Below are 21,027 nucleotides of genomic sequence, written 5' to 3'. Positions count from 1 at the left end.
GAGCTTGCATTCCTGGTGACAGATTATTCCGTCCCAGCAAAAGAGTCCCGCTTCCATCTGCCAGTAGATGTGAGGCACGAAGAGGACCAGTCCACAGCATCGCCCAAGCACCTGGGATCTGCGAACCCACAGGCACCTTGGCATCTGCCCACAGAGTTCTAAGCTCTTCCCCGTTCGTGGCATGCCTGAAAAACTACACATGGAGCAAAACGTTTGATAAAAAATATATTTAAAACAAGCAAGAAAAAATAGTCTCGGCCTTCAGGACAGCTTCCATCATTCTTTGAACCAAGTAGGGTTAAATTATATGTATAATGATTTCAAGTACCAACTTATAAAAGATGTGGGAAATCAGAAAACAAAGAACCAGAGAGCTATTTTTTTTTCAGAAAAATGTATTTGCAATTCAAATGTTCATATAAAAAGCATAAATTTTAAAAAGTTCATAGATGTGTGTTTTTAGAAGTGCTGTGGTTTCGCCATTCATTGCAATTACATTCCAAGATGTGCAGGGTGGTCTACACCACGCCGCCTTACGCTTTTGTCACACAGAAGTCACTCTCATCACAACCTCCCCTGAGCTGTTATCTTCGGACAGATCTTCATGGGGCCTCATCCGATTGAACAGGTGCAGTAACACGTAGCCACACTGAAACCTGGGGGAAGTTAACTGCGTCGGGTGGACCAAGTTCCTGTTCCGCAGGGCCGTCAGTGGCAACCATAAAGTCCTGCTTGTGGAAGACTCTCCCCGGCTACTTTCTTCGATGTCTGTGGCTTTATCATAATTCAATACATCCCAGTGTAAGTTAACAGCCCGCCAGCGCTTAAACACTCTGTAAACTGCAGCTCCTTCGTGGACAATGAGACCTAAAAATGGAGGCGGGGAGGGGACAAAGGCTCGTCATAATCAAAAGTCGGTGGTTTTGTATACAAGTAAGGCATTAAAGAAATAGTTCTCTGTTACTCATTGTCACAAAAAAAGATGGTATCCTGACCACTCAACTGTCACGGCTAACGGCAAGCTACTGTCCATATTACACAGGAATAATCAATAGCCAAAGAATAAGAATACACTAACGTGCACAGAGTAAAGTTATCACGGGTATAATTAACCTGCTCCATCGTGGCTCAGAACACACCTTGGGCACTCATGTTGCCTTAAGAGAATCATTAGGCTTATTGATTCATTCATCATATATTTGCGGACTCATTGCGGGGCCAAGTAACGTGTGGAGGGCTTGGTTTCAACGGACACCTTAATTTGGGAAGAGATGGATGTTAAAGTCAACATCATCTTCCCAGTTCCTAAAGCACTGTCTCACACCGAGGAGGTATGAGACGACTTTTTCTTCTTTTCTCTCTCTTCAACAACTCGACAAAAATGCATTAGGCACCTACGTGAGAGTTTCATGTATATTACCTCGTCCAGTGTTCGCCAAAGCCTTAGGAAAGGAGTGTGAGCATGTCCCCCGTTTTGCAAACAAGGAACCAGCTCAGACGCAGAGAACTAGTAGCAGTGGCACAGGGATTCAAACCCAGGCAGCCTGGCTCCAGAGACCTAGGTCTTTGCTGCTATGCAGTATATTGGATGATTACGCATTTCGGAGACACTCTCAGGAAAATAAACAAGGTAATACAAGAATCTCAGGGACCATAAACTCGTAGTCTGTAAATCGGATATGGTGCCCTGATACATGGCTCCCACTCTACCCAGATCCCACCACACCCTGCATTTTTCATACATTGGCATTTCAGCATGTGGCCCAAAGCTTTTGAACTGGTGACCCCTCACTAAAAGAAATTCCTTGGGGGAGGTCCGGTCAGATTGGGAAATGAGAAGGAGCTCTTCTCCTTCAGGAAGATGAAATTTCATTGAACATCGGTGGAGGGATGAATGAAGAGTCTTTTTTTAGGTGGAATAGGGCACATAATTACAGCATGTCAGTTGGCCACAAGCACTGTTGAATGAAAAATTGGAAAGTGAGCAGATCCTACCTCCCAGGATTTAGACCTTGAGTGTAGAGAAACTCTCGGAAATGTGAACAAGGAAGCATGTTCAAACATGTTTGTCGTGTAACTGTTTGTGTTTGAGGGGGGAAATAGCAAACAGCCTCAAAGTACATGCGGAGAAGAATGGATAAATCGTGTCGTATGGATCTAGTGGACCACGGCAACACAACTGAAGGGAACAAAGTCGCATACACGAACATGTATAAATCTTAAAAGAGAGGAACTCTTAAAGCCATGTGAAAAAAAAAAACATGAAAGTTTCAGAAAGAAACTGCTGGGGTAGAGAAATACTACCCATTTTTACAGATTCAGATATAGAGGTAAAAAGTATAAAAAGATGCATAAAAAATAATCATGAAATTCGTGACAGTGGAAAGGAAAGAAAAGAAATGAGATCCCAGAGAGGTTTCAAATAGGCTTTTTGGCTGTATCTCTAAGGTCACTTTTTTTTTTCACATTTATTTATTTATTTTGTGAGAGCAGGGAGAAAGAGAGCGTGAGCGGGGGAGAGGCAGAGAGAGAGGGAGAGAGCGAATCCCAAGCAGGCTCTGTTCTGTTAGCATGGAGCCCAACGCAGGGCTCGATCTCATGACCATGAGATCATGACCTGAGCTGAAGTCAAGAGTCGGACGCTTAACCAACTGAGCCGCTCAGGTGCCCCTCTAAGGTCCCATTTTTTAAGCTGGGTGGTGGTGATGTTCAACATATTCTGTATACTTTTTTATGCCTAAGTCATACTTTCTAAAATTACAAAGAATTTATTAGGAAAATTTATCGAAGACGTATTGAGGCACAGAGAACTGAAGTCAGGAGACAAGTAGGGAGATCACCACATTGCAGGCAAGGAGCAGAGTGGGCACAGTAAGGGACAGAGTAATACACTTGTCAAAGGAAAACAATGATAGAACTAGTAATACAAGAAGGGGAAAAATCAGCGTCTCATGTTTTCAAGCCTAGAGGAATGGGTGATTGAAAGGATGATAGCAATCTTTCCAAAGCTACAACGAGTAAGGGTTTTGAACATGGTTTTGTTGGGGAGATTACTTCATTTTCTTTTGGCAGCTAAAACAATGGCAGGTAGGTGATGGAGATAGCCAATTTTTAAATATCACAACTACCTAATATCCGAATTTAAGTTTTACACCACTCCCTTGCCAGGACAAAAACTTCTGACACGCGTGACTTAAGAGAATTCCAAGGATGTTGGCATAGGCCACTTAAAACATGCATGTGGCTTAATCAATAAAAATAAACAAATAATAATTGTGTAACACCACCAAAATAATGAGAAGGAATGTAAACTGTTAATCATAGCAACTGCAAATAACTGTTTTGATCAACTCTATTTTTCTAAGGACAAACTGTCACAACTGATCAGATATTCTGGGGAAACAGCCAGAATTAGAAGTAAAGACTACCAGGTAGTAATTGATGATTCGATTATTGGCCTTCTGAAATCTCTGTGGGCAATGATTTAATTTTTCTGGTTCTATTTTTCCTCATCAAAACACAATTGCAATACCTAATCTATACATTCAGCAGGATAGTATGAAGACAAATTGAAATTCATCAATTATAATGCACTCAAATTTCCTCGAGATGGTGGCTCTAAAGACACAAGACATTATTATTAATTAAAAAGTCCATAGTGAATCTACGTGACGAGAAACATTCATTCACACTAATCACAAAACCAGTGCAGCTTGCAACAGGTTCATTCTGGAGAAGTACAGTGATGGGGGACAGCTTCATCCCAGGAAATCACTCATTTCACAGGATCTTGTTCTGTTTTTTTATCGATTTCCTTTGAAAGGCCAGAAATCAGATCATTTACTAGAGCTTAACGTCACTTTCTGGGAACGCGCTCCTGGTAGCCCTTTTCTAAATACATAAATCTACCCAGTGTGCAGAAATAAATCCCACAGGCCTTTCTAGTACATTCTGAATTTAGAGGGAGCTACTTGAAGTTTTCAGGAAAACACAGTCCTCTTGAATTTTCAGTTCCATGTTCTGCTTCTTCATTGCACTTCAAGTTATGAACGATGCTTAGATTTTGTTTTATTTCCTGTAAGTGTTGGGAATCACTCCTTGCCCTTTAGAAGCTTAAGTTTTCTTGAAATAGGAGGAGGGCTATCCTACCCTTGAGGTCCTCTCTAATATGCATCTTTCCCTTTCTTCCTTAAGTCTTCTAGACTTGTAGCAAATGCCTTTTGTACTCAAGGTAATGAGAACATATGGTACTAAGATCGTCAAAATCCAAGACTAAAGATTCATTCAACTCTAGTCCATATGTTGAAAATCCAACTACTAAAATTCACGGGGCCATACTTTCTTACTGATGATCTTGTCTCCTCTTGTTTCACAACTGAGAAATCCACTTCCCCCAGGACCTTCACTCTCTGAGTAATACCTTAAGTTACGCCTTAAAATGAATGTGTCATCTTGACATTTCAGGTCATGTAAGAACAGGCTTAGATTTATTTTTTTCAAGAGTCACTAGACCTGAAAGGAAAAGCAATGATAATTTCTATAAAATGTAAGTATGAAATATTTTAGGACAGTTGCTACACTATTTTAAAATTTTTTTTTAAATGTTTTAATTTATTTTTGAGACATGAGCAGGGGAGGGAAAGAGAGAGAGGGAGACACAGAATCCAAAGCAGACTCCAGGCTCTGAGCTGTCAGCACAGAGCCCGACGCGGGGCTCAAACTCACAGACTGAGATCATGACCTGAGCCGAAGTCGGATGCTCAACCGACTGAGCCACCCAGGCGCCCCGACACTTGCTACATTATTAATAGCATGGATGTCAAGGGGTGATTCCTGAGAATTTGGGAGTTTGAGAGTTCAGAAAGTGTGTGTGTATTAAGTGTTGGTTGTTTTTGTTGGTGGTGGTGGTGGTGGTTTCTTTTTGTTTATTTATTTATTTTTTATTTATTTGTTTTTTATCATTTTCCTCCCAGTAACATTTAATTCGAGCATCCCCTTATTGATGTGAAGAGGAACATTTTTGTTAGGGAATAATATGCTTCAAAAAGAGAAAGTTCAAATGTTTCCGGTTTCACTAAAATAAAAGCAGAGGGGTGATGTGTGGGTAAAATATATCCCAAATTTGTAAGTGGTGTGTTGGTTAAATTTTTTTCTATGGTAGCAGAAAATGAATTAATTACCCAAATACATCATGGGGAAGACCATCAAGGTCCCATGTTCCCATGCTCACATGCACAAGCATGTACACACGCACACGCACACGCACACACACCACTTGTCCATGTTTATTGCAACACAAATGATATGTTGCAATTAACAGAGGCTTGCAAAAATTATAATCAAATACAAACAAATTTTGATATTAACAATCAAACTACTGATCAAATCATTTCATTTTTTGTGTTACCAGTCTCAGCTCTTGTTCAAAGAGGTCTGGTTGATTTTCAGAACTTAAGTTATCATCAAGGATCTATTTTGTGCCAAGCACTGTGCTAAGTGCTTTACGTGGACGGTTTTCATTTTATCTTGGCAGTAACTCTACAAATAGACACCACGATTGAACAACTTCATGGTTGAGGAAATTGAGACTTAAATTTAATAACTGTCCAACATCAAGACATAAGAATAAGAGCAGAGACTGGGGCTCAAATTTGTCTACATATAAACCTTGTGTACAATAGTCCTATCCATGCTAAATTTCCAATGCAAGGTGGTCTCTCAGAATGAAGATCAACTAAAAGAACCCTCGCTAGGAACTGAATGTATCCTTCCAAAATTCATATGTTGAAGCCCTAATCCCTAATCCCTATGTGGAGGTGGGACCGGTGGGAAGGTAATAAGGGCTATTTTGAGTCATGAGGGTGAGACTCTCATGATTGGATTAATGTCCTTATATAATCTGGAAGAGACAGCAAGGAAAGGCCATGTGAGAACACATGAGAAAGACAGCCATCTGCAAACCACAGTGAGAGACCTAACCAGACACTGAATATGCTAGCACCTTGACCTTGGACTTCCCGGCCTCCAAAACTAAGAAATAAATGTCCTGTGGTATTTTGCTATAGAGGCTTGAACAGACAAAGCCAGACCTTGCAGACCTACACCATCCTCATGGAAAATATGAGTAAATTAAGTCCTGGAGACTGTGATTTGGACAAAGTTATACCATTAACTGCCATTTTTAATATCTTGTAGGTCACTGACACTGTTATATCTCTAAAAGCGCCAGTGAAACAGCCCCTTCCTCCTCTTCCCATCCACAGGAAGAAAGTTGTTGAAGACAACACTATAAGTGGTGAGAGCTTCATCTGGGAAGCTGCCTCCACCTTGAGGTTTCCCAAGAAGTGAGAGGTTCTGATGAAACCACAAAGGAGCACAGGTGAAAGCCCTGTGTGCTGTCCAATCAAAACAACCTTTGGGAGAAGCTAAAGAACTTACAATGCACAGCACACATTTGGCCAGAAAGGGCTCCTGACTGTGAAAATGTCCAAGATTTTTAGACTAAATTTTCCCAGTGTCCATTGCCAAGATCTCTTTCACTCTGTCTCCCTCTTTTTCTCTCTGCCCATCTCTCTCAGTGAAAGTTACACATACTCTATAAAATATAACCTATGTCATTCTGAGAAGTCAGTGGGCAACAGAAGAAGAATGGACACTTTGGGTGGGAACTTTGGGTCCCATTTAATCCCACTTAAGAACAGTTTAGAACCAGTTTCAAAAAATGGACACATTTAAAAACATTTTTTTTAATGTTTATTTTTGAGGGGGGGAGGGGCAGAAAGAGAGGGACACACAGAATCCGAAGCAGCTCCAGGCTCTGAACTGTCAGCACAGAGACTGACATGGGGCTCGAACTCATAGACTGAGATTATGACATGAGCCGAAGTCGGATGCTTAACCAACTGAGCCACCCAGATACCCCAAAATGGACCCATTTTTGACTCCTTAATTGCCACTACTTGAGGACGGGAGCATGGTTGTATAAGAAAGATCAACTAAATGAGACTGTGGTCCAAGATACCCTTTGATGCATAATCTTTGCTGGAGTGTCATAAAATGCATTAATCTTCCTGGCTTATTTTTCCCAACCTACCTCAAATTTAAATGCTGAACATTTAATGGAAAGTTAGATATGAGTATAGAGGTCAACGCTTGAACACGTAAATCATTCCCCCATTGCTGAATCTTGTTAATATGAATCTTGAAGAAATAAACATGAGTGATTACTTCTTTGCATAACGAATGCTTTTTGTTGAACTGAACTATATGTGGAACTTAAAGAAAAAAATGCAAAAATATGAAACTTAGAGATGAAAATTGAAAGACAACACATATGCCTTCACTGAAGTCACTAGACTCACACAACAAAGCCATCAGAAATTGGTATCTTAAAAGCCAACTGGGGACTACAATGTCTTGATTATATACGGGGATTTTTTGTGAAAGTGTATTTGCAGTGTTGCCCAAATCAGAACAAATAATGTAAAGAAATATCCCACAAGAAATGCATTTACATCTATAAAAATGAGTTAATTTTTCTATTGTAAATTATATATATTACATATATATGTATGTACATTGTATATATGTATAATATGTATATCTTATACATATATACATAAATTCAGAGAACCAAGTTGAGGATGGCAGGCTAATCACGAAAGCATTAAGTTCAGGAGCCCAAACACTCAAACTGTTGGTAATAAAATCTTCTGCGTAAGAAATGTAATAAGAATAAAAATTACTCACAAAGTTCCCACAGCATGAAAACCCTTGCAACTAGGCGCTGGCTAATTCCCAAATACTGATGATCTGACCCACCCCAACTGATGATCTGACCCACCCCAAAGCAGAGTATGTAACAGTACACATAAAGAAATGATTATTAGAATAGCGAAAACCCTACGTGATTGCTTCTCTGAGAGCACACAAAAGAAAATTCACAGTGTCTGTCCTACAACCCGCTCACTACTCTCTATGTCCTCCCGTCTGCTCAATGAAATCTGCAGTCCTCAGCCTTCACGCAAAGAACACAGTGGGGCTGGATCCTCAGGGGCTCCTGGATCATCACTGATGTCGATGACATCACTGCCTGGTGGTAGAACAAGATGGCAAAGCCAAATTTCATTAAGGAGTATAATAGTTTACTAACTAGTGGGGAGTGAAGCACACTGTTTTCTGAAAGGTCTTGACATAGGTTGAATTTGCTTCCTGACCTACCACCTCTATTTCAGTTAATGACCATCCCCTGAGTCAATTAAGCTAAAACCTTGGAATCACCTAGACTCCTCTATGCACTAAATTCTGCTAGTTCTATCTTCTTAGCAAATCTGAGATAAATCCATAAGACAGAGAATTCTCCAGAAGGATCATGCTCCTACATTTTCACAATGAACTATTATTAAATATGCTTTCGGATCCATATTCTCTCATAATTTCTTCTCTGGCCCACTCGGAATTAATCCTTCCCTCCTACCTTCTGCCATTCCACACAGGAAATACCTGCCCTGTTTTACCTATTACTGGTACTGGAATAATTTGTTTATATGCGTGTGACTTCAATCAGCTGTGTGATCTCTGAGAACAGAGACCTTATTCTTACTTCAATGCTTGAAACATAGTAGAAACTCAATAAATCTTTGCGAGGTGGGAGGGGATGAGAAAGAGGTGAGCAGGCATCCCTAGAATGTAAAGGGGAACAAGGGTCAATTTAAGTCTAGTCATGAAAGTGCCACTAAAACAGTGTTCTTTAAACTGGTAGAGTAATGGTGCACCTGGGTGGCTCAGTCGGTTAAGCGTCCGACTCTTGGTTAGGGCTCAGGTCATGATCTCAGGGTTTCATGAGTTCAAACCCTGAGTAGGGCTCTGAGCTGACAGCATGGAGCCTGCTTGGGATTCCCTATCTCTCCCATTCTCTCTGCCCCTCTCCCACTCTTGCGAGCTGTCTCCATCTCTCTCAAAATAAAAAAAAAAATTTAAAAATAAAATAAAATAGCAGAGTAATATCTTAAGATACCGCACTGAGACATGCACTCTAAGACTAGAGATGAAAAAAGTTTAGGAATCGGGCCCACGTTCCATACATACTTGAGCATATGTACGGGTACACACACACACACACACACACACACGGCCTGGCAGGGGGTAGAAGAGCTAAAATTCTTCACTGGGACTCATTTTCAGTCCAAGTAAATTGTAGCCAACTCCCCCAAGGTCTTGTTGACCTGGTCATCAAACATCTGCCTGAATCAAACAATCATGAACCCAGCTGGTCATAAAATGACCACGCTCGGGCTGAAAGCCTAAGCGACTTATATGCATTTGTCTCTGCTATTTCCAGGCAAAACAAGGAGACTAAAAGAGATGCTCCCCATTCATCTGACCACTTGCTGTTCTAAGAAGCCAATCCATCAATGAATGATCTTAATGACTTCTCTTATTTCTTAGTAAATAAGAAACTCCTGATCTTTCAATCTTTACTAGTCCTGCCTCTCGAATCCACCTTTGGCATAGTCACAGAACATTCTTCAAAAGCTGCAAACTTTCTTACATGTTATAAAATACATGATATGTTATTTTTTTTAATTTTTAACGTTGATTATTAACTTTTGAGAGAGAGAGACAGACAGAGTGTGAGCAGGGGAAGGGCAGAGAGAGAGGGAGACAAAGAATCTGAGGAAGGCTCCAGACTCTGAGCCATCAGCACAGAGCCCACCGCCTGCATTGAGTTCATGAACCATGAGATCATGACCTGAGCCCAAGTCAGGTGCTTAATTGACTGAGCCACCCACGCACCTCAAAAAGTTAATTTTTTTAAAGGATTAAAAGAATTCACTGGAGAGAAGAATTGTTATATCATCTAAGCTTCTACCCAAAAGTGCTTGAGAAAAGTCACCTAATGAATATGGTTATTTCAATAAAAGAAATAAAAGAATTAGTCCGATATCCTTATAGATGACACAGGTATCCTAGAGCCCTCCTACAACTGGAAGCATGGATTAGAACTCGTTTAATTTCAGCCGAACACAACTTCAAGTCTGCCTTCAAATCATGAACCGATGAAACACCTTGTAGCAAAGGGGTAACATCATGTGTCATGGGATCAGCAGTGGACAAACGCAGTCACTGAATTTCAAAATTAGAAAATACTGGGTATGATTTAATCTAGCCCTTTTGCTTTGGGGGATGAGGGCTCTGAGTCTCACAGAAGTGACATGGTTTGCCCAAGTGTCCACAGTTAGTGCTGGAGCCCAGAACCAGAGCCAGACCTTTGATGGCTGGTCCAGTGTGCTTGCTCCGTAAGAACTCAGACCCCAGGAACCATCCTTGGCCAGAGCTAGTCCACACTGGTGCCTCTTTGGCCCAAGGGATATGATACTATGAAGTAGATAGAATCAAAATCTCTTCAATAACACCAGAGCCTAGGATGGTTAAGTTCTCCTCTGGTCTTTATCTTAAAGGGCACACGACAGCATTGGGAAGGATTACAGTGACCTTCACAATTTATGAAAGTAACTCCACAAACCCCAGTGTAATAGTATTGTGTTAAAAAGTCCTACCAATGTCCATTTGCTGTGTTAAAGCTTTTAGAGTTAGAAATCTACTTTGGTAGATTTCCATTTGTTTCCCACACTCTAAGATATGGACTAAAAACAATTCTGGGCGCCTGGGTGGCTCAATTGGTTGAGCATCCGACTCTTTTGTTTTGTTTTGTTTTAAGGTTTATTCATTTTTCAGAGACAGAGAGAGAGCGTGAGCAGGGGAGGGGCAGAGAGAGAGGGAGACACAGAATCCAAAATGGGCTCCAGGCTCTGAGCTGTCGCACAGAGCCCGACGCTGGGCCCGAACTCACGGACGCCGAGATCATGACCTGAGCCGAAGTCAGACGCTTAACCGACTGAGCCACCCAGGCGCCCTGAGCATCTGACTCTTGATTCCAGCTCAGGTCATGATCCCATGGTTGTGGGATGGAGTCCCCGAGTCAGGTTCCGCACTAAGCAAGGAGCCTGCTTGAGATTCTCTCTGTCTCTGTCTCTGTCTCTGTCTCTCTCAAAATTTTAAAAATTAAGAAAAATTTAAAAACACAGTTCTAGAAGGAGACTATTGGTGGAGACTGTTTTCCTGGTGGCAAGTAGAAACAAACACAGCTAATTTTCCTTCTTCGCCAATGGACAAACTGTCTACCGCAAACTCACAGAACACAATTTTATTAATCTCTAGAGTAGATCATATATGTATTGGTTGTTCTATTTCTCAGGGTGAGAATAAGACTTAAAAAGATCTAAATCGAAATATCTAGTTACAACTCTATTTATCGTTGTGACTTGTCATAGGCTATCTCATCTTTGTTGGCTTTGTTTTTCATTTGTCTTAAATCATACAGGCGGTGGGTAAAAATTCCAAACAGAAGCTACCACCTAAATAAACATAAATAAACTTTCTAACTCTTTGATGTCATTCACACATCAGTAAGATTTTTGTAATTGAAAATATTAATGGGATTTTTAACCTGAATATAAAAAATGCTCAGACCTTAGCTTTCCTTAATATTCTATTCTGTGATCTAGCAACAAAATCCAAGGGTTAGAGGGGATTCTTTACGTACATAATTCTTATCAGGCAATTGTTTCACTCAGATCAGTCAAAAGAAAGAGATCGCTTTTGGTATGCTGTATTAAATATTTCCCATTCTCCACTGTTTCCGTATGTTCTGTATGGGTCCATTAATTTAGAATAAATGAGTAAAGACTTCACAAAATAGCTACATTACTTTGGGCTTTTAGGGAAAAGTTTTCTCCATTTCTGATCTAAAATCAGATCCCCCATACCTCAAATAAATATTTATTCCTGTTGTTATGCTTTAGGTGTTTGAGGCAGCAACTCAATGTGGTTTCACTTCATGAATAAACAACAACATTTTGTAAATTAGCTATTCAAGCTCAGCATATAAGAAGGGGTACCGACTAAATAATAAATAGAATTGACCGGATCACATAAATATTCTTACACAGGCTCTGGGAGCGACAAGGTCTGGATTCCAATGTCGGGTCCCTCTTCCAATCCGGGTGACCTTGGCAGAACTACTTAATGGCGCCTTAAGTTTTCTCATCTCTGAGATGATACAGTGGCAGTACCTACACTTAGTGGAGCAATGTAGGGATTAAGAGTGACATTTGAGGAAAAGTACCTGGATTAGAAAACATAATCTTACCTATTATTGGAGATCATAGTTTTTAAAACCTTATTTCTACCTATTTGGAGGCCCCTGAAAACACATACGGGCTTCGTTTCTATGCTCATCTCTGTGGTTCCTCATGACCCAAGTTTGTCTCCTGCTCCCTGTCACCAAACCCATAGTCCCCAACCTGCCGTGATGTGCACATCATCTAGAAGAATCTTCATGTTCACATTTCTCTTCAGTAAATAAGGTTCTTTGCTGCAAAACAGTCCTAAGTCAAGAGATCCCTAAAGAGGCGGGTGTCAGTTCTGAAGAACAATCTCCAGGTTTTTAGGTTAGAGGGCCTGCCTCTTAGTGTCCTGGGTCCCATTGCCACGCAGTCTAATCTGATCTGTCCTCCCAGGAAAAATTCCTGTTCCCATGCCGAGGTGACCCTATCTCACACTGGCCTAGGGACACACTCAGATTTCTCTACGGTTGCTGCAGCCATGTGTGAGCCTCGTTGTATTTAAAGTCCCACAACTACTCTTTGGGAGAACAGTAAAGTCACACAAAAGAAAGAGTCAAGTTGCACAAAACACACGTATGGCCACGTGAGCCTATGGTGTGGCCACAGGAGATTTCCTCTCCTGGCCCCTCAGCCGCTCTCAACAATCACAGAGGATCTGTCCCCTGGCTCCTGGCTCCCTAAGCCCCCTCAACACACAGGACTCCAGGCCCATGTGGATGACCTGACCTAATGTACATGCCCCTTGCCCTCTGCTGCCCCTCCTTCACTCCAGCCTGGGGCCCTTCCCTTCCAGAAACTGTTCCAACTGCTAGCTTTGAAACTCTCCCACCCAGTGCGGACAACCACCCTCCAGGGCTTCTTACCCATGTTCTTCATCTCAATGCATCCTCTTCTACCTCCTGAAGACCCCCCCCGCCCCAATCTGCTACTTCTTTCTGGCTTTGTTTCCTCCCCCAGTACTGAGAAAGCACACCCCACCCCATAATCACTCTCCCAGCACGGGGTGGGGGTGGGGGGAGGGCAGTGAAAAGGTAAGGTCCACGTTGCTGCTTCCTCTCTCTGCAACTCTGCATTACAAACCCCCTCTGAGCCCAGCCTCATAGTTCGCCTCTCTGCACCTGCTCCTCATCCCTACTGGGTAAAAATACAGAGCCACATGGCTGTGCAGACTGGGGGCACCTTGCTCCAGTCTCTGGGGGAGGGGGGAGGCGCTCCATCATGCCCAGTGGTCCTTAATGCTCCAAAGCCCTCCACCGCCGAACTTCATTTCTAAAGCTCCCCTCAGACTCTTCCCCATGCTGCCTCTTCTCTGTCTCAGCAGATTGTCTCATATCCCTCTGCCTGATTTGCATGTCTCTGTGTTCCTCAAACTGCTGCTCTTCTCGCCCAGATCACCTTCCCCTGCAGCCAGTGGCTTCAAGTACCAGATACAAATCTCCAGCTCAAATTTCTATCCTGAGCTCCAGACTGCTATATGCAGCCACTGCCTGGCCCTATCCACTCGATTCCTCAGAAATTCTGCAAAAAGAAAATGTTCAAACAGCACCTATCCCCTTTCTCTCCCATCTACCAACCAGCCTCTGTGAATCACACCTGATGGTCCCCCTCCCTTACCCCTGACCTCCACCCCTGCCTCCACTGATCTGATCCCCGTTATCTGGAGATTAACCTCTTTGAGTTCCGGCAGCTGCCTATCAGCCCTGATGTCGGCCTAATCCTTTGCCTGGATTATTATCTTCTTGCCTTCCCAGCATGCCCACCACACTCCCCTGACCCCTTTAACGTCCCCTGCTACCAAGGCTCTTTCTTCACTGTCAAGCTGACCAGTCACAGGCGGCAGACCACCCTCCAGGGGCTCCCTGAGCTTTCACGGTTCCGTCCCAAATCCATGCTCCGGCCACAGGGTCCTGCTAGATGATCACACCTTATTTCCTCACTGCTACTCCCCAGCAAGCGTCTTTTGCTCTTGTCACACCAAATTACACAGGAGTCCTCCAAAATACATGTTTTCATGTATTGACAGGTTCAGGCAGCTGCCTCTCTCTGGCCCCCTTCGTGCTCTTCTTTAGACTTGAACTCAAGATTTCTTCCTCCCCACGGACTTTGCTGCCTCTAAGTATGGTTAACCGACATTCTCCCACCTACTCTCACATGTATTTGTCTCCTGACACTTTTCATGTTGCATTTTAATTGCTTAGCTCCCTGGCCCCCTCCAGCAGCTGGAGAGCAGGGAGCGTGTCAGGCTGCATAAAGCTCTTCTGGAAAGGGCCAGACAGTGAATACTTTAGGCTATGTGAACATTATGGTCTCTCAATGACGAAGTTGTAACTACTCATCGATGGCACATAAATGAATGGGTATGTCTGTATTCCAATAAAGCTTTACTTACGGGCACTGAAATTTATATTTGATGTAATTTTCATATGCCACAAAATAATAACCTCCTCTAAATATTTTTTAAATCATTTCAAAAGGTAAAACCCATTGTTAGATCATGGGCTGTTCAAAAACAGGCAGCAGACCCATGCTATTAATATCGCTATCCTGCACTCCAGGCTTACAACGACACAGTCAACACTTAGCAAATGTTGGCTCAATAGATGACGGGGACCCGTTTGGCTAAATGGCCTCCAGATGAGAGAGATGGCTAAGAGCGTCACATTTTCTCTGGAGGAAACATAAGTCAACAAGATCAGCATATTTGGTCTGTTGCTTTGCTAACTATGTCAATGTTTGCCCCAGAGAGCTTGAACTTTACAAGGGCAAAGGACAGGAAGGCAAGGGGTTGTGTCTTCTCTCCCTGAGGAAGCCTAAAGAGTTAATTCGCTTTGAGAGTCCATTGCAAGCGCAGCATTGAAGGGCAAGTGCCAAAAAACAAGTTCCCTTCTATTTTATTTCCTGGGGTTTTAAAGGCAGCAATATCTCTGATAACCAACTACGATAATAATCTTTAGAGAAATTGGTAAACATTAGTATGATTAAGGCATAGAAAAGCCTTTAATTTGTACCTCCAGAGTAAAATGCTAATAATGGCATACTTTTCAAAGCATATAAATGATAAAGATTTGGTTTTCCTCTAACAATTTTGAATTACAAAGCACCACTCTGCCTCCCTGAGGGGCCTGGCCTCAGAGGTCAGAAAGCGAAGGATCAGATAGGAGGCTGGGACTGGTGTGGGAGGATGCACGCCTGTTCGAGACTCTTTCGCGACAAAGTTGCGGCGTTTCCTAGCGCATGATGCCTAAGACATTCTGTATTCAGGAAATAACATCAATACTTGTAAAAGATTCTACTCTGTTTAAGAAATGATTCCCATCAAGCTAGCAGCTCGTGCAAATCTGGTAGTGGTCCTGGCTGCAGCAGCCGACCTCAGAACCCAGCCCTCTGCCTGGGAGGAAGTTTGAAGGGAAACCCAGAGGGGCTCCGGGCAAGAGCAGAAGGAGGCTTTTGTCCTCCCTGCATCAGCAGCTGGGCCAAGTTTCGTAAGTAGCCAAATTGTGGCACCAGAGGGGTACCGATCCCCAGTCAAATCACAGATCAGGGAATGGAAGCATGTCTTGAGAGCGGAGGTGGCTGATAGTCTTTTCCTGTCTTGGAGGGAAAATTGAAAATTGTGATAGGAAGATTAAAAAAGGAAGTACCGGGCTAGTCAACTTTCCTAGTTATTCTGCCAAACAGTGTTTAAGTTGAGCTGCTTTTTTTCACATGCCTTATGATTCACGCAGATGCTTCCACATTGGTGCTTCCTAGGAAACTCTGGGAGAGGAGAGTGGTGCCGCCCTCCTACACTCTGCCTTCCGCAGCCCAAAGCTCTGCCCGTAGCTCTGAAACAGCCTCTGCGGGCCCACTTCGTGCTGAGGACCTACTGACGTTCAAAGCTCTGTTCTCTGGAATGATTCTGGTGGCTCAGATCCCAGACTCCGTGGTGGTGGTGGTGGTGACAGGGGTGTAGTGCCATGAAAGGCTGGATGTGGGCTCCCGGTGTTTTGTGATTTAAAAAAAAAAAAAAAAAAATCAACATATATTTGGAGTCTCAGGATCAAACTTACTGACAATTTTGAATGGGGTGGAGCTGCCCTGCTGGTGTGGCCCTGAGAAGAGGTGTGGGGCCTGTGGGTGGCTGACAGCTATTCTACCCCATTTCTCATAGAAGAGGCCCCCAGAACCACACTGGATTCTGCGATCCTGGCTCTCCTACTCTATCGGGCACCCTTCACCCCTCTGCGCAGGACAGAACCGACACAGGCCCTGAAGAATGCTGGTGAACGAGACTGTCCTCTTGGCAATTTTACGTTTCTCACTCGAAACTATTTGATAGATTTTATATTTATCCATAAATATTTTGTCTCTCTGCAGTGAGGCAAGGGCTGCACATTTTACAAACTTTGCCCAAATTTCTTTTTCAAACTCACTCATCTATACGGTTGATGACCCTGTGTGACAATCTAAGAATTGAAGGCTCCCCTGTTGTCTCCTGCAAACTCATTTTTTTTTCTGCTCCACATTATGGCATATTCCACCTTCCAATGCTAATTTCTTTCAAACTCTTTAAGTACATATATGTTTTTCACCTAAAATGCTTTAGGAACTTCTGAATCATGCTGTGAAGTGCCAGAGAGCATGGAAAATTTTAAACAAGAGATCGTCCAACAGTCATTTATATTTTGCTTGGAATGCATTAGAATTTTTCTTCCTTAGTTGATTTACTTTCTTAATCACGCTTTGCTTATGCTAATTGGTTTATATTTGTTGAAAACAAGCCACAGGAAGAAAGAAAATCTAAAAGCCTCATTTTAGAAAGAAACAACCTTGGCATGAAATACACAACTGGTGGGGCACCTGGGTGGCTCAGTTAAGTGTCCGACTTCAGCTCAGGTCATGATCTCGCGGTCCGGGAGTTTGTGCCCTGAGTCGGGCTCTGTGCTGATAGCTGGGAGCCTGGAGACTGCTTTGGATTCTTTGCCTACCTCTCTCTCTCTCTCTCTCTCTCTCTGCCCCACCCCCCCAATGGTGCTCTGTCTCTCTCTCTCTCAGAAATAAACATTAAAAAAATTTTTGAAATAGACAACTGGCCATCCTCAATGGGGAGAACTCATTTGTGGTAACCAAGAGTTTGATTATCCTGAAATTCTTGGTTAAAAGTCTTCACTTTTCCTCATACAATATCACAGAATTAGAAAATGTACGTTTTAAGTTTCATGTCAATGAAAGGTTCAACGATGTGTTACTTTTAGCTGCTCTGCTGGGGAAAAAAAAATAGCACAGTGAAGCAGTATGGAAAGTAAGACAGAAATGTTACCTTAGCTTTTAAAAATGTAAACACGTGTCTCCGTGTCTCCGATATAATCAAGGACCGTAAGAATATGTGGTATTTACTTATTTGAAGTTCTATAATGAAATGTGAATACATTACCAACTGGTAACTCTATATCGTTTTCTTGTGTGTGCCCAAGAACCTTTAACTAGACAGATCGTCAACTGTGAAAAACAGATTTTTTAAAGGGGCTATAATAATAACTACAAGAATTCATATGTATTTTTAAAAAAAAATAATTAGGTTTCAAACAGAGTGAAATAAAACCTCACATTGGAGGATATGAAATTTCTGCAGAAGGAGCATTTTTCAGCACTGACTATATAATTGGTAGATTAAGGAGAAGACATTTTGATCTGATCCTCGTTCAAGTGTATAGCAGGTTATTTTTAAAAATGCCCTAATCTCTGCAGTTTTCAAAAGCAGGACAAGAAAAACTACCATACTATACTTTATATCATTATTTCAAAGAGCTCTGAGAGGGATTTTTAGTTCCTGGTGGGTACATGTGTGTTTCCTCCACTCTGGATGTCTGTGCTTTAATTTATTTATTTAATAGAGTAATACAGAAAACAAGCAATAACAGAGTCAGTACTTTAGCCACAGACCCAAGTGATAGAGGGAGGCAATTTTCCTTAAAGCAATTTCTGGGAGCACTTTCTGCATGAAAAAAAGAGACAGACTGAGAAGTGAAACTCCTTGAGTGTTAATGGTATCATCGATAGAACTGTTCTCGAGAGGCAGCGATCTTTGACCTCGATCCCATCTTCTGATTTCATTTTCAGAAAGACGAGGTGGGAGTAATCACAGGGCAGAGCTAGTCTATGTTCCTGCCCACCGCATCCCAAAAGACGCCACGCAGGACAGGCTGCATTAAGAGCACGGGTCCGTGTGGCCATTCTTATTTTCTTAGGTAAAACCGCCCCACAAACCTAAATAGTTACAAGAGACTTTAAGGAAAGCACTCTAATGGTATTAAATATAGCTCAAACTACCAATGAAAATGTCAAAAAATGGATATCCATTTTTGGCAAGGCGTGGGAAGATGGGAATTCTCATATATCTGGGCTGAGTGCAATATAAGTCAAATTTAGAGAGCCAAAATTAGAGAGCCGAAACGGGGCATGTGCTTACTACTCAACCCAGACTTTGCGCTTCTTGGAATCCTGCCTACAGAAATACCGCTAGGCAGCACTGTGTCTAATGACAAAAATTGGTAACAACTTGAATATCCGTCAGTAGAAGAAGTTAAGTAAACGGCTGTACATCCATTCTAATGGGGAAAGATCTCTAGGTCATGGTGCTGCATGAAAATGACTATGTTTTGAATAATACGAATAGTATGATCCCACTTATATTAAAACACCTATGTGTCTATGTACCCATAGACATGTTAACCTAATGAAAAAGATCTGGTGGATATACACCAAAATGTTGGGGGAGGGGGACCTTTCTGCAAAGGGAATGACATAACAGGGCAGTGGGAGGGAAGTCTTTTTTTTTTAAACTTTATATATTCATAAAACGGGTTTATTTGAATATGTATATGTTTATACTATGTGGACAATTAAGAGATCTTTTTAAAAGAACAACGTGATCCACGTTCTTAAATTTTTTTAAATGTTTTATTATCCATAGATGAGAGAGAGGGAGACAGGGTGCGAGCAGGGGAGGGGCAGGGAGAGAGAGGGAGACACAGAATCTGAAGCAGGCTCCAAGCTGTCAGCACAGAGTCTGACACAGGGCTCGAACCCAAGAACCGCGAGGTCATGACCTCAGCCAGAGTCGGATGGTTGACCGACTGAGCCACCCAGGCGCCGCTTAAATTTTGTGGCCATAACCAGCCCCTTCCATTGGTATCTCAAGGAAGCTCAAAACATATTCCAGACATGGATTCGGCACTAATTTAGAGTGTTAATGAAATTAAGCATAAGCACTGCTATCCCGAGTTCAGGAATCCCACTAACTGGGTTCTAGTTTCATTTTATTGCTTTGACAGAAAATTGAACTCACCTCATCAGGTTCTACCAGACACTCAAATGACGTGGTAACTACTGCCCTCACTTTTTGGATGCAAGTTCATCAAATGACCTCCTTTCCTCATGGCTGACTCTGGGTCACTACTGAATGCATTCCTCTTACGGAACAAGCTTCCTCTGAATCAGTCAATGGAAGCGATAGCCTTTTAATTTCTCAATGTGCAGAGTATGGACTTAAGAACCAAATCCTGAGCCCAAAGCCTTCCACCATGCATTTGCTTTTCATTTCTGGGTTTCATAACCTTCCTTTGCCCACCGTGCAAATCTTCTTAGGGGGGAGCCAACACAAACGAGCTTGCTTTGACTATTGTCCCTAACTTACTGTCCCAGGCTAAAACATCTCAGTGATTTAAATCCTTTATATTAGTTTTCCTGGTACACAATTATAGTTGGGATGTCAAATATTTAAATACTTAAAAGAGCTCCCCCTGTATGATATAAAGTTACCTTTTTGTACTTCGATTTCCTTAAGACACATCTCCCTTTTATGGTTCTCCATCGACCTCTCTACCACCACCCTCTGACCTTTAATATCTTCTCTTAACGATCTTCAACTCATTCTTACTTTCTCCATCTCTCTTGGCACACGGCCACTTCGTGATTTAGTAAATACAACCTGGTTATATAGGCGATGGGGAGTGTGTTCATCGAACCCTTACACATTCAAGTTGAATCATCATCTAGGATCGGTACTGTCCAATATAATAGCCACCAGCCACATGTGGCTATTTATTTAAATTTAAGTCAATTTAAATAAAATTGACTTTAAAATTCTGTTTCTCTTTCTCACAAACCACATTTCAAGTGTTTAAGAGCCAAACGTAGCTAGGGTTGGTGGTCCTGGACAACAGATATACGGCAGTAAATTCTACTGGACAGCCCTAATCCAGGCATTGCAATGACAATGGCACCTAGAACCCAGGGAGAATTCAAAACTTTAATAGCAAGAAAAAGCTGAATCTCGGGAAAGCAGAAAATGTATCAATTAATCATGAATAAAAGCAAAAACCAAACCCACTATGTGTAGAAAGAAGTTAACGAATTTCCCTGAGTAAATACATTTTCTACAAATCTTTACATTTCTATTGAACAATCCAACAACAACCTCTCCCTAAGCATTACAAACACTGGCTGGATTATAACATTTGTTGATTCAGGAATAATCTACGGATTTTCCGAATTATTTTTTTTTTAAACAGAAGATTTATGAAGCTGCCAGCCTGTTCCTTCTCACTGAGGTATAAACAAGTTTGAAAAGCTTGGGCAAACAGGAATGTGGGAATGTTCCCAAGTACTTTAACGCCCTCCGAAAGGGGAGCCAATCTTACCTCCTCCACCAGTGACAAGGGGCCATCTCCCCACTTGCCATGCATGTACTCATCCATCAGCCTGCTTGGCTGTCACCTCCCCGTGAAACCTGCCTGGAACCACCCCCTCCTTGCATACAACATCCCAGCAGTCATGTCTCCCTGCTTTGCCCACCTCC

At 42.1% G+C, this 21,027-nt stretch overlaps 1 protein-coding gene across 1 annotated transcript in view; it reads right to left on the bottom strand.

Moving 5' to 3' along the window:
* Window positions 1-544: 544 nt before the first annotated feature.
* Window positions 545-21,027, bottom strand: part of MARCHF11 (membrane associated ring-CH-type finger 11) — a 103,576-nt gene continuing 83,093 nt past the window's right edge. The window contains exon 4 of the mRNA XM_047074401.1: window positions 545-867. Coding sequence (XP_046930357.1) covers window positions 545-867 — 323 coding nt within the window. The remainder of the gene's footprint in view (window positions 868-21,027) is intronic.

Source organism: Lynx rufus, unplaced genomic scaffold (genome assembly GCF_022079265.1).
Source record: "Lynx rufus isolate CCGP_SWC_20201006 ecotype Redwood Valley unplaced genomic scaffold, mLynRuf1.p SCAF_1, whole genome shotgun sequence".
Taxonomy (NCBI): domain Eukaryota; kingdom Metazoa; phylum Chordata; class Mammalia; order Carnivora; family Felidae; genus Lynx; species Lynx rufus.
The sequence above is the reverse complement of the archived record's forward strand: the minus strand, read 5'-3'. Positions and strand labels throughout refer to the sequence as shown.